Source organism: Heterocephalus glaber, unplaced genomic scaffold (genome assembly GCF_053883595.1).
Source record: "Heterocephalus glaber isolate CG9 unplaced genomic scaffold, H.glaber_assembly_v1.0 deba00001497, whole genome shotgun sequence".
In the NCBI taxonomy this organism is placed as follows: Eukaryota; Metazoa; Chordata; class Mammalia; order Rodentia; family Bathyergidae; genus Heterocephalus; species Heterocephalus glaber.
The window spans coordinates 48,176,797-48,191,202 of NW_028258320.1; the positions used below are offsets into that span (position 1 = coordinate 48,176,797).

At 40.5% G+C, this 14,406-nt stretch overlaps 1 protein-coding gene and 1 pseudogene across 19 annotated transcripts in view; one reads left to right on the forward strand and one right to left on the reverse strand.

The window, feature by feature from the left end:
- The window catches only part of Pyroxd2 (pyridine nucleotide-disulphide oxidoreductase domain 2), a 38,013-nt gene that overhangs the window by 1,991 nt on the left and 21,616 nt on the right, over positions 1-14,406 (reverse strand). For 13 of the 19 annotated variants that reach the window (XR_015440404.1, XR_002392611.2, XR_002392610.2 and 10 more), the window contains 3 exons: positions 13,919-14,025; positions 10,436-10,556; positions 9,026-9,119 (listed from right to left, as the gene is read on the reverse strand). Coding sequence is in view for 7 of the 19 variants with exons in the window: in XM_087185103.1 (XP_087041229.1) it covers positions 9,026-9,119; positions 10,436-10,556; positions 13,919-14,025 (322 nt within the window). In the remaining 12 variants the exon portion in view is untranslated. Of the gene's footprint in view, positions 1-9,023; positions 9,120-9,464; positions 9,757-10,435; positions 10,557-13,263; positions 13,462-13,918; positions 14,026-14,406 lie in introns of those variants that run through there. The other 6 variants (XM_004838639.3, XM_087185104.1, XM_013069926.3 and 3 more) reach the window with 4 other exon arrangements.
- Positions 239-6,527, forward strand: LOC110347657 (thioredoxin-interacting protein pseudogene; annotated as a pseudogene).

A 14,406-nucleotide genomic window follows, 5' to 3' on the forward strand; every position in this document is an offset into this window, starting at 1 on the left:
AAGAAGGAGTTTTGACTGGACAAGGGTGAACTGCATAATGTTCATAATAAATTATAGCTGCTCCTTACAAGAGAATATTAGGCAGATTTAAAAAATAATGTTTTGAAATAATATTTATGACATTGAAAAGTGCTTATGACATGAAGATGAAAGAACAGATGTAAAACCTATACATAGAATACAGAATATGATCTTGATGATGTGAAAAATTAATTGAAAATACTGTAAAATGGTAACCATGATTATCTCTGAGATTATGTGTGAATTTTATGTTTCTGTTATATATATATGTATGTGTATATATATATATATTTTTTTTTTGTATAGGGGATTGAACTCAGGACCTTGCTCTTGCAAGGCAGGCACTGGCTTCTGAGCTAAATCCCTGGCCCTCTGTTATATTTTTAAGATTTCTTACATTACATCTTTGGGACTCTTGTTCACCAGAAAAACAATCACAATATTTTTTTAAAATTTTGTTTTATTGGTACATTTTAGGTATACAATATAATGACATTCATCATTGGAAATTTGTACCCTTACATAATCTCTCTTGGTCCTTATTTTTCCCCATTCCCTTGTTCTCCCTTCAACCCCTCCATCCCTCCCTATTTACAAAGACTTTGTTTACATTTTTTCATTTTCACATATTAATTCCATTTTCTTCTTTCTATCCCCTACCCTTCCCACTTCCCCTTCCCCTTTGCCCCTTTTCTTCCTATTTCACATTATCTATTATACCTTTTAGTCCTTATTTACACTTTCAGTTTCTCACACTAGAGAAACTATTCGGTATTTTCATGTGTGTCCTATTTATTTCACTTAAGAGGATTGCCTCAATGTGCATCCATTTAGCCATAAATGTCTCTAATTTCTCATTCTTTATGGCTGAGTAGTACTCCATTTTATTAAAAACCCCCACATTTTCTTTATCCAGTCTCCAGCTGATGGGCATTTGGGCTGTTTCCAAGCTTTAGCTATTACAAACTATGCTGCTATGAACATGGGTGCACATATATCACTGTGGTATGATTCTTTTAATTCTTTTGGGAAGATCCCCAGCAGGGGAAGAGCTGGGTCAAATGGGGCCTCTAGCCCTAGTTCTTTGAGGTTTCTCCATACTGATTTCCACAGTGCTTGCACCAGTCTACACTCCCACCAGCAGTGGAGCAGGGTTCCTCTTTCCCCACAGCCCTGCCAGCATTTGTTGTTGGTTGATTTCATGATAGCAGCCATTCTTTTTGGAGTGAGGTGGAATCTCAGCATTGTTTTCATTTGCATCTCTCAAATGACCAGTGAGGTTGAACATTTATTCATATGTTTATTTGCTATTTCTACTTCTTTGAGAAATATCTGTTCATTTCAGATGCCCATTTTTGGACTGGGCCTTTAGATTTGGGAGGTCTGATTTTTTTCAGTTCTTTATAGATTCTAGATAGTAGACCTTTTTTTTTGTTTTGGAATGCAGTGGGTTTTTATTTAAAAGAAGTAGCTTTCTAGTTTAAATTGTTTTTATGAGCTTCAAACTTTTTTTTCCCTTAAATTCCTTTATTGGTACATTTTAGGTATACAATACATTTACATTTATCATTGGGTGTTTGTACCTATACATGATGTGTCTTGGTTCTTATTTTTTCCCCATTACCTGTGTGCCCTTCACCCCTCCACCCTTCCCTATTTACATAGACTTTGTTGCCATTTTTTTTTCTTTTCTCATAATTTTTCCTTTCCCCCTCCCTTCCCACTTCCCTATGCCTTTGGACCTTTTCTTCCTATTTCAAATTATCAATTATTTGTTTTAATCCTTTTAATCCTTAATTACACTTTCAGTTTCTCACACTAGAGAAACTATTTGGTATTTAGACATGTGTGTCCTATTTATTTCACTTAAGAGTATGGCCTCAATATGCATCCATTAAGCTATAAGTGTCTCTAGTTTCTCATTCTTTATGGCTGAGTAGTACTCCATTTTATAAAAAACCCCACATTTTCTTTATCCAGTTTCCAGTTGATGGGCACTTGGACTGTTTCCAAGCTTTAGCTATTAAAAACTGTGCCACTATAAACATGGGTGCACATATATTGTTGTGGTCTGATTCTTTTAATTCTTTGGAGAAGATACCCAGCAGGGGAATAGCTGAGTCAAATGGGGCCTCTAGCCCTAGTTCTTTGAGGTTTCTCCATACTGATTTCCACAGTGATTGCACCAGTCTGCACTCCCACCAACTATGGAGAAGGGTTCCTATCTCCCCACACCCCTGCCAGCATTTGTTATTGGATGATTTCTTGATAGCAGCCATTCTTTGTGGGGTGAGGTGGAATCTCAGTGTTGTTTTCATCTGCATTTCTCAAATGACCACTGATGTTGAAAATTTTTTCATGTATTTATTTGGTGCTTTTAATTCTTTGTCTGAAAAGTGTCTGTTCATTTCAGATGACCATTTTTGAATTGGGTCTTTGGATTTGGGGGGTCTGATTTTTTTCAGTTCTTTATATATTCTAGATAGTAGTTCTTTATTTAAGGTACAGCTGCTAAAATTTTTTCCCACATTGTAGGTTGTCTCTTAGCTCTGTTGGTGGTTTCTCTTGCAGTGCAGAAGCTTTTTAATAAGATGAGATCCCAGTTGTTGATTCTTTATACTAGTTTCTGTGCTAGTGAGGTTTTGTACATAGACTTTTCCTATGCCAATGTCTTCAAGAGTTCTACCAAACTTATCTACCTAACTTATCTTCATTCCTTTTATTTCTTTCTCTTGTCTAATTGCTGTGGCTAATGTTTCCAAAACTATATTGAACAGGAGTGGTGATAGTGGACATCTTTGTCTTGTTCCTGATTTTAGAGTGAAGGATTTCAGTTTTTGACCATTTCGTATGATATTGGCTGTTGGTTTTTCATAGATGGCTTTTATCAGATTGAGGTAGAGACCATCTCTTCCAATTTTGTGCAGGGTTTTATCATAAATGTGTGTTAGATTTTGTCAAATGCTTTTTCTGCATCTATTGAGATGATCATGTGGTTTTTGTCCTTGGCTCTATTGATATAGTGTATTACATTTATTGATTTGTGTATGTTGAACCATCCCTGCATCCCCAGATGAATCCCACATGGTCAGGGTGTATGATCTTCTTGATGATCTTCTGCATTCTATTTGCCAGTATCTTATTAAGGATTTTTGCTTCTATGTTCATTAGTGAGATTGGCCTATAGTTCTCTTTTTCAGTTGGGTCTTTCTCTGCTTTGGGGATCAAGGTGATGCTTGCTTTCAGGAATGAATTTGGGAGTATTGCTTCCCTTTCAATTTCGTTGAAGAGTTTAAACAGTAGTGGCAGCAGTTCCTCTCTAAATGTCTTGTAGAATTCAGCAGTGAAGCCTTCAGGACCCAGCCTTTTCTTGGTTGGTAAGTTTTTAATTACGTTTTCAATTTCATTGATTGATATTGGGTTATTTAGGATTTTTTAGGTCTTCTTTGTTCAACTTTGGTAATTCATACATATCTAGGAATCTGTCCATTTCTTCTGTGTTTTCCATCTTATTGGCATATAGGTTCTTATAGTAGATATTGATGATCCTCTGGATTTCTGATGGGTCTGTTATAATTTCATTCTTTTCATTCCTAATTGCATGGATTTGGGCCTTTTCTTTCCTTTTTCTGATAAGGTTGCCTAAGGGTTTGTCAATTTTGTTTATTCTTTCAAAGAACCAATTCTTGGCTTCATTGATTTTTTGTATTGTTTTCTTGGTCTCCATTGCATTGATTTCCCCTCTGATCTTTATAATTTCCTCCTTTTTATGGGCTTTGAGTTTATCCTGCTCTTCTTTTTCTAGAAGCTTGAGGTTCAGCATCAGGTTAATTGAGCTTGCTCTGTTTTCCTAATATGAGTATTCACTGCTATGAATTTCCCTCATAAGACTGCTTTCATTGTGTCCCATAGATTCCGATATGTTGTATTTTCTTTGTCATTTAATTGAAGGAAATGTCTGATTTCTTCTTTAATTTCCTCTGTGACCCATTGGTTATTCAGAAGTGTGTTGTTCGATTTCCACGTGTTTTTGAAATTTTTGCGGTTTCTTTTGCCATTGATCTCCAATTTCATCGCACTATGATCTAATAATACACAGGGGGTAACTTCAATTCCTTTGAACTTACCTAAATATGTGCTATGAGTGAGTATGTGGTCTATTTTAGAGAACCACACATATGAAGCTGAAAAGAATGTGTATTCTGATTTTGTGGGGTGGAAGACTCTGTAAACATCTGTTAAGTTCATTTCCTCAAGAGTTTGATTGAGTTCTAGTATTTCATTTGTTGTTTTTCATCTAGTTGATCTATTTGTGACAATGGGGTATTGAGGTCCCCCACTACTATTGTATTTGTGCATATATGATTTTTCATGTCCGTTAGTATTTGTTTTATATAGTTGGGTGCACTAGTGTTTGGTGCATAGATATTTATGATTGTTATCTCTTCCTGTTGGATTGTTCCCTTTACAAGGATGTAGTGTCCTTCTTTGTCACTGTTAGTGTGGGTTTGAAATACACTTGTTCTGGAAAGAGGATAGCTACTCCTGCTTTTTTTGGGTTCCTGTCGCATGGAGTGTTTTTTTTCACCCTTTAACTTTCAGTCTATGAGTTTCCTTTTGAATTAAGTGTGTTTCTTGTATGCAGCATATTGTTGGATCTTGCTTCTTGACCCATTCTTCCAGTCTCTTTCTTTTGATTGGTGAATTGAGACCATTAATATTGATGGTTATAACTGGTATGTATTGACTTGTTATAGTCATGACTTTTTTGTTGTTGTTGGATTCTCCCAGTTTGTGTTTAATTTCTTGTCATGCCAGATGGATTCATTCTGCTCAGCTTCCTGCGGTTGTGATCCTCATGTCTTTTCCTAGGGTATTATCTAAAATTTTTTGGAGTGCTGGTTTGGTATTCATGAAGTTCCTAAGGTGCTCTTTTTCATGAAAGTATCTTATTACTCCACCAATTTTGAAAAACAGTTTTGCACTATATAGTTTTGCACCATAGTCACACTGACTTTGAGAATACATGTTCCCATATTGTGGTCCCCAAAGCAGCCATTGTGGCTGGCCACACCTACCTTGCCAATGGCCAGACCAAGGTGCTCACTCAGAAGTTGTCATCAGTGAGAGGCAATCTTATTATCTCAGGAACGTGTTCGTCATGGTGTGGCAAGAGCCTTTGGGTTCAGAAGATCAGGCCATCTATTCTGGGCTGTAACATCCTTCAAGTTGAATATTCCTTGCTGATCTATGTGAGTGTCCCTGGCTCCAAGAAAGTCATTCTTGACCTGCCTCTGGTGACTGGCAGCAGGTTGGGTCCGAGCAGCCGGACATCCAGCATGGCCAGCCAAGCTAGCTGTGAAATGAGCTGGATAGATCTAAACATCCCTGATACCCCAGAAGCTCCACCTTGTTACATGGATATAATTCCTGAAGACCACCGATTGGAGAGCCCCACCACTCCACTGCTAGATGACACCGATGGGTCTCAGGATAGCCCTGTCTTCATGTATGCTCCTGAGTTCAAGTTCATGCCACCACCCACATACACTGAGGTGGATCCTCGCATCCTCAATAACAATGTGCAGTGAGCGCGTGGAAGAAAAGAAGCAGCTGTACCTACTTGTTTCTTTCCACCTCTCTTCTGGACTCTCACTTCTTTAGAGACTCTGTATTCTCTGCAGTGGGGTATGGGTCCCCCCAGCCTCAGAGTCCCCAGTGTGCAGGCCATGACCAGCAGGCAGTTTTCGGGCCTCAGACGGCGTGGACTCGTCCTCAGCTGGCACCAGTGTTGGGATGTAGGAGTGTTTGCTGAATGGGTTGAAAAACACACTAGAAAAATTCAGGCCCATTCTGTTTTCTCAGATCTCCTTGAAAATTGAGGCATTTTCACTATTTTGATCGGGGCTAGAAATGGACACCCGACATGGTTCTCCCAAGGTTGTTTTTTTTTTTTTTTTTTTTTAAGGGAATTACAGATTGTTAGAATAACATCAAACTCCAAACTCTTGTGCCATATTATCAGTTTAGTAAACTCAGAAAAAGAGTGTTTTAAAGTCAGTGTTTCCTTTTGTTTTGTACACTTACAGAAAAAAGAAAAAACCGCTCCAGGGCTGATTGGGCTTGAGCTCTGGAGAGTGCTTCTCCTTTGAGTTCCAGGAAAGCTCTGAGGTGTCTGTGCTTCGAATACAGTTTAACCTGGCGTAAAGCAGTAGCAACTATGCCCCACCAAAGGTCTTTAAAGCCATTTTTTAGAGCCTTATTGCACTTTGTTCTCCTGTTGCAAACTTACGTATGTGGGAGAATCTATTTTTTTCAAGTGACTCCTTGGAATTGATTCCAAGATGATGCTCTCAGCACTTTAGTTCCTATCATTTTTTTTCTATTTCTGTTTTTTCCTCCCCATCTCAAATGTAAGCTACTAGTCTCTAGGGGGAAGCATAATGACACAGATGTGTTAGTATTACTTTTGAGGCTTTGTTCCAGTGTGCAGAATTGTGTAATTCTGACACTCTAATCATATAAAGGGTTGCTGCCCACTGTGACTTCTGTGAACCCCAAGGAGGGACTCTGGAACAAATGCCCCAACACCGTGATCAGAGCCTCCAGACACTGCCAAGAGAAACTAGAGGGTTCCTCGGGCCCCCTTTCCATCCAGTGTTAGGAGAGGGGGATGCCAGCTTCTCTTTACTGTAGCCACTAGCACTTGATCAGTCCCCCTCAGCCAAAGCACTTTGTTCACTGTCCTGTGTCAGAGCACTGAGCTCCACCCTTTCCTGAGAATTACAGCCAGAAAGTATGAGGGCTGAAGGTGGTGGTGTCATTGATTTTATATTTTGTGTAACTTTTTGTATGATGAAAACTATATTTTATACTTAACCAGATGTATTTTGACCCCAAGTGGGGGTGTTTGTAAAAAATTTAAAAATAAGAAGTTTTTTAATGGTAAAAAAAAAGAAAGTATCTTATTTCTCCATCAATTTTGAAAAATAGTTTTGCAGGGTACATCAATCTGGGTTGGAAGTTGTTTTCCTTTAGGGCTTGAAATACATCACTCCAAGCTCTCCTTGCCTTGAGGGTTTGCTTTGAGAAGTCTGCTGTGATTCTAATGGGCTTTCCTTTGTATGTGACTTGTTTCTTTTCTCTAACTGCTTGTAGAATTTTGTTCTTCTGCTGGGTTTCTGGAATCTTAACAATTATATGCCTATGTGTAGATTTTTTTGATTAAGGCTATTTGGAGTCCTATATGTCTCAGTTATCTGTATGTCAAGTTCTTTTCCTCTGCTTGGGAAGTTTTCTGCCATCGCTTCTGTGAACAGTTTTTTAATGTCATCTGCACTCTCTCCTGTTTCTTCATTGACTCCAGTCTTATGTTATTCTTCTTTGCATCATCTAGCAGCTGCTGGATTGGTTTCTCATGTTCCCTTGCAATTTTAAAGCAAATTTTCTTTTCCTGGTCACTAATTGCAATATTATCTTCTATATCTGAAATTCTGTCCTCACATTGGCTCATTCTGTGTAAACTTTCAATGGAGCTTTTAATCTCCTGGAAATCTGTTTGCATCTGTTTTATGGATTCTATTTGTTTCCCATGTTGTGATTCCATCATGTTCCTCAGCTCCTCTATTTTTTTGTTTTGTTTTGTATTTTTGGTACCTGGGATTGAACTCAGGTCCTTGTGCTTGTGAAGCAGGCGGCAGAACCACTGAGCTAAATCCCCGGTCCTAACTCCTACATTTTTTAAATCTGTGTCCTCTCTAGATTTATTAATCATGTCTTTGCACTATAGGCACAATCTCTGCTGTTATCTGAGAAATTATTTCTGATTTCATTTTTTCCAGATCCTCTTTTGTTGCTAGCTCCGGGAGTCCAGGTTGTTGGGTATCAGAGAGTTCCATCTCATTTCCCTTTGGGGTTGCTGTAGGTGATCTGGAAGTCTTCTTTTGAGGCTTGTTTATGTGTCTTCTCATTTCATTGGGGGTGGGGGGTGTGCTCACCTCCTCTGTGTTGGGAATGGTGTAGTGTTTGCCCGGAAGCCTCCTACTCTGCCACAATCACAATATTTTTAAAGACCAAGTCTAATGTGATCCATCCCAGCTTTTTGGGGGATTTCCCAAAAATTTGTTATTTGTTACTTCTGCTCTCTCCTATGTTAGGGATTGGTTGCTGTGAGGCCAAGGGAAATGTGAACAAGGCAACCGGCTTGCCATAATGTTAAGCCACGTCTTACTAAAGATTTGGTCAGCTTTGGACCTCAGGACCCTCTCCCTTCCCCTTCCTTTCTTTTCTCTTTCTTTTCCTTCTTCCCTCCTTTTACCTCTTTCTTCCTCCCTCCCTTTCTTTCGTCCTTTCTCTGTTTCCAAGCTTTTTTTTTTTTCACTTTGGTCCTGGGAAGTCTTTTGAGAAAAGTAAATCTCAGCAAATAAGCAGCCCTGACCAAATCCAAATTCTCCACAAGCTGAAGAGATCAGCTGCAATCCAGCCAAATGGTGGGGAGGGCCCTTGCTTGGAAAAAGCTAGGTGGGCCCAAAGACCACTGTACACTGTCCTGATCACAGTGCTTCTGGTGGGCTAGTTTCAACTCTGGGTAGGAAAGACTGCCTTCTGCAGAATGCAGAAATGATAAAACACCCATCACAATGATATTAGTAGCATCACCTCCACTGTGTACTGAATGCTTCCAGTTGCTGGACTAAAATATGAGCTATTGTTTTGATTTTTAAAACCACTCAACCCAGGAGAAACCCAACATTAAGTAAGGAGGTAGATGTCTCTCTACTTGTATGACTTTGCCTGGGGAAAAAAAAAGCTTCCCTGGAAAGCTTCCACCTCAGCTACAAATGGGAATGCTTTAGAGGGAAGCCTTGGCTGCTAAAGTTGGAAAAGCTAGGAGTGTTTCATTACCAAGTGGGATTTCTGTATGTACCTTTCTGACCAAGAACGACAACCTGATTCACTTTGGAATGCCATAGGTTTAAAGGGTTCAGTAATGCAGCACATTTACCTTATAGGAAGCAGGAGGCTGAATGCTCTGGAGTTTTCAGTGCTAGGCTCCCGTGCAGCCTTAGCTGAATCCACTTGGTGGCTACCCTTGGTTGCTGTTTGAAAGACCGGAGGTTTGATGACTTGAGATGCCCTATATTTTTCAGGTCATCCCCCATTGGTGACTTTGTGAGTTACTGGGGATGTGGGTCCATTTTTATGGTGACAGGAATGTGGCAGCATTGATTGGGCCTCAGCTAATATATCCTCCAATCATCTAGGAATGGGGCCCAACCACTGTGGATCAGACTCTCCCTCTGGCCAAATTTCAAGCCTATGTGAGAACACTGAGTATCCTAAACAAGCTCATCCTACCTACTATGATGTAGTCCTACAAATACATAAGAAACACACACACACACACACACACACACACACACACACACACAGAGTAAACTATATCTCTAAAATACAGTTTTTAATAATACAGCCACTTTGTTCACAGAGGCACAGGGTACAGGTGACTGTGCTCAGTGTAACTTGCACATTCTTCTAAAATACCAGCTGGCCTTTGTGGACTTGGGTGCTAGGAGCAGTGCCCTTTGGAGCAGAGCTTCCTAGACAGCTAAGCCAACTGTTGGCAGCAGTGAGTTCTTCCTCCTGGGCTGGGGTTGAGTCAGTGTCACATGCTCTTGAGGTCTCTAATGACCACGTGGGCTGCATTTCGTCCAGCGGCTCCCATGACCCCTCCTCCTGCAACCATATCTTTGCTCAGAAACCCACTGGGGAGGTGACAGAGTCATGGCTCATACAGAGCCAGCAACAACTGCGACCACTACCCAGAGACTCTGGGCTCCCTCCAAAGTCCTGCACCACAGTGGGGAGGGACTGTGCCATGACTGAAGCCATGTGTTATACAGGGAGACAGTGGTAAAATGAAAATACAAGAATGAGGGCTGGGAAAGATGGGGAAGCACAATCTACCCTAGGAGGCTGAGACCCACACAGCTCAGATAAAGTACCAGGAAACAGCAGCAGCCTCTAGCGGACTAGGGAGACTTGGCTTCTGCATAGGAAAGAACTTTAAAATTGAAAAACCTAACTTTACTGATTTTTCTGGTCTCAAATATGGGTGAGGGATTTAGGGGTGTGGATCTCCCACAAACCCAAACTGGAATTGGGAGATGCTTCCCTGGAGACAAACCTCCAAACCTGAGGGCAGGGTGCGATCAAGTGAGGGCTGTGGCTGACTGGCTAGTCACTATGGAGCACTTACGCTGTACCAGGGCTCTGGACAACAGCTGGCTTGTTGGGGCAGGGGCTCCATGCTTCTTCCTCCCTCACTGCACACCCTCCTCTTCTGTCCACAAGCCTCTGCCCTCCCAACAGTCCTCACAGTCCACACAGCGAAGTGCAGCTGTGGGCCACTTACCAGGATGGGCCCCGCTGCCACAGAGATACAGGCCCCAGAGAGGGGAGCGGTACCCAGAGTGCAGTGGCACCGGGCGGGCGAAATAGAGCTGGTCCAGGGACATTGCACAGTGGAATATGTTCTGTGGAGACAGGGCTGTGTTTGTTAACATAGGAGTGAGGCAGTCTTTACCATGTTGGCTGGGTTTTTTAAATTTAAATTTTTAATTAGTACAGGTTTGCAGTTCACAATCGTCTTGGGGAATGATTACATGTACATACCACAGCTTCTTCTTTTTTTCTTCAATCCTTTCCCCCTGTCCTCTCCCTCCCACCCTTTTCCCCCAATTCCCCATCCCATTTTTCATTCTTGCTGATAGTTTTAATCTTAGCTCATGTTATGGCATATATTCATATTGAGATTATTAGGTTCCTGTGCATGGCATATCTTTATTCTACTTATTTCCCCTTCTCTTTCTAAACCACTTCCCTATTGCAAGAGATCCATCTCCTTGTCCCCTTCTAGTCATCCTTTATTCTTCACTTTGTACTTTGCTTCACTTAAATGAGAAACACCATATGGCATTTAAGTTTGTGTGTCTGATTGGTGTAGGAAAAGATTTTATGAACAAAACCTCAGTTGCCTGTGAACTAGCACAAATAATCAACAAGTGGGATCTCTTCTTATTAAAAGGCCTCTGCACAGCAAGAGAAACCACCAGCAGTGTGAAGAGACAACCCACAATGTGGGAAAAAATCTTCACCTGCTCTTCCTCAGACAAAGGTCTACTATCTCGAATCTATAAAGAACTTCAAAAGATCAGACCTCCCAAATTTAAAGACCCAATCCAAAAATGGGCATCTGAAATGAACAGACATTTCTCAGACAAAGAAGTAGAAACAGCAAATAAAAACATGAAAAAATGTTCAACATCACTGGTCATTTGAGAGATGCAAATGAAAACAACGCTGAGATTCCACTTCACTCCAGAAAGAATGGCTGCTATCATGAAATCAACCAATAACAAATGCTGGTGGGGCTGTGGGGAAAGAGGAACCCTGCTCCACTGCTGGTGGGAGGGTAGACTGGTGCAAGCACTGTGGAAATCAGTATGAAGATACCTCAAAGAACTAGGACTGGAAATCCCATTTGACCCCACTATTCCACTGCTGGGGATCTTCCCAAAAGAATTAAAAGAATCATACCACAGTGATATATGTGCACCCATGTTCATAGCAGCACAGTTTGTAATAGCTAAAACTTGGAAACAGCCCAAATGCCCATCAACTGGAGACTGGATAAAGAAAATGTGGGTTTTTTATAAAATGGAGTACTACTCAGCCATAAAAAATGAGAAATTAGAGACATTTATAGCTAAGTGGATGTACATTGAGGCAATACTCTTAAGTGAAATAAATAGGACACACATGTGTAAATACCGAAGTTTCTCTGGTGTGAGAAACTGAAAGTGTAAATAAGGACTAAATGTATAATAGGTCATGTGAAATAGGAAGAAAAGGGGCAAAGGGGAAGGAAGTGGGAGGGCTAAGGAAAAGGATAGAAGGGAATGGGATTAATATGAGAAAATGGAAAAATAGGAACAAAATTTTTGTAAATAGGGAGGGCTGGAGGGGTTGAAGGGAGGGCTGAGCAAGGGTGAAAAACAAGAACCAAGAGAGACTATGTAAAGGTGCAAATTTCCAATGATGAATGTCATTATATTGTATACCTAAAATGTTCCAATTATTAGAATGAATAATCGATAATGTAAAATAGGAAGTAAAGGTCCAAAGGGGTAGGGGTAGTGGGAGGCACAGGGGAAAGGAAAGAAGGGAAAGGAAAAAATGATGAGAACTGGAAAAAATGGAAATAAAGTCTTTGTAAATAGGGATGGGTGGAGGGCGTGAAGGGAGGGCTAGGAATGGGGAAAAAATAAGAACCAAGATGCATTATGTAAAGGTACAATTCCCAATGAGAAATGTAATTGTGTTGTATACCTACAATGTACCAATAAAAGAATTTAAAACAAAAAAAAAGTTTGTGTGTCTGGTTCATGTCACTTAACAATGTATTTTTCAAATGCATCCATTTTCCTACAAATGTCCAAATCTTTCATTCTTTATAGTAGAGTAGTATTCCATTATATAGAGATACCACATTTTCTTTATCCAATCATCTGTTGATAGGTATACAGGTTGCTTCCAGGATTTAGCTCTTGTGAGTTGTCTTGCTATAAACACTGGTATGCATCTATTGCTGTAGCATATCTTAAGCTCTTTGGGGAAGATACCTAACATGGGGGTCACTGGGTCACATGGAATTTCTAATTTTTTTCTTTGAGAAATCTCTATACTAATTTCCATAATGGTTATAGTACTTTACATTCCTACCAACAATGAAAGAAGGTTCGTTTCTTACCTTGCCAGCATTTGTTATTGTTTAATTTCTTAATGATTACTGTTCTTTCTGGAGTAAGATGAAATTTTAGCATTGTATTAATTTGCATTTCTCTAATAGCCAGAGATGTTGAGTTTTTCTTATACATTTGTTGACCATTTGCATTTCTTCCACTGTGAAGTGTCTGTTCATTTCTCTTGCCCATTTCTTGACTGAATCTTGAAGTGGTTTAAGTTTTTGTGTTCTTTGTATATTCTAGATATTAGTACTCTGTCTGAGGAGTAGCTGGGAAAAATTTTTGCACACTCTGTAGGTTGTCTTTTCACTCTAAAGATTGACTCCCTTGCTGTACAGAAGCTTTTTAGTCTGATATAAACCCATTTGCTGATTCTCACTGTTATTTCTTGTGCAACTGAAGTTCTGTTTAGAAAATCCTTCCCTACAAATATGTCTTTAAGTGTTTTACCTATTTTATTTTCTAGTAGGTTTAATGTGTCTTTTTAATGTCTAGATATTTGATCCATTTTGACGCCACTTTTGTATACGGGGAGAGAGAAGGGTCCAGTTTCGATCTTCTGCACACAGATAATCAGCTGTTCCAGCATCACTTGTCGCATAGGCTACCCTTCTTCCAACACGTGCTTTTGGCCCTATTGTCAAAGATCAAATATACGATTGTGTCTGGGGAAGTTTCTGTATCCTTTATTTGGTTTGAAAAACCAAAATTGCTTTTGCTCTTCTGGGTCTCTTTTGGCTCCATATGAATCACTTCTAGTTATAGGAGCATCCACAGACTCAATCTTAGGATGGAAGAGCAGTGCAAGGGCCTTCTCAAGAAGGGCACCTTCTGATGAAAGTCACATGGGAGAGGCTGCTGTGGGTGCTGAGGCAGAGGGGCCACAGTCCCGGGGACCATCTCCTGTGGTGCCTGTATCCCTATGTCCCCAAGCCTCCTGTTCCTCATCTCTGATCACCACTCTGTCCCCTCTCCACCATGGTCTCTGCCACCATTCTCCCTTCCCACTGAGGGCCAGGTAGAGCTGAGAGGGCAGAGCCAGGAAGTGGGGTGCGGGGAAGAGCGACAGAAGAGCTCAGGCTCATACTCACCCCTCCAGGGAGCCCAAAGACTCTCTCCAAATCTGGTGGGGTGAGGATGTCTCTGCCCACCACAGAGCCCTTGAAGCCAGGGGCATAGGCCTCGATGCATTCGAATACTGTGTGCCCAACGGCAGGGGACCAGATGGTATTGGGAAAAAGAGGAGTAGGTGTTATGCTTGTACAACTAGGTGAATTTACTAAAATTCATTAAACTACTTGCTTGAAAGCGTTTTTAAAAGGTACATTATACCTCAATAAGTAAAAAACAAACAAAAATAGTGCACAAAGACAAAGGGTCTTAGACTAGCACACGCCCCATCTTTTCCTATCTCCTTACCAGAAGCCTAAACACAAAGCTGTTTGCCTCTTCTGGAAGATGCAAAATATTTTTCATCTCATTGCTTTGCTTTGCTTAAGCTGCTTCTTTTTGCTTGAAATGCCCTTCACTCTCTGGCCAACTCCTATTCATTCTTTAAAACCCAGATCAAATGTCCCTT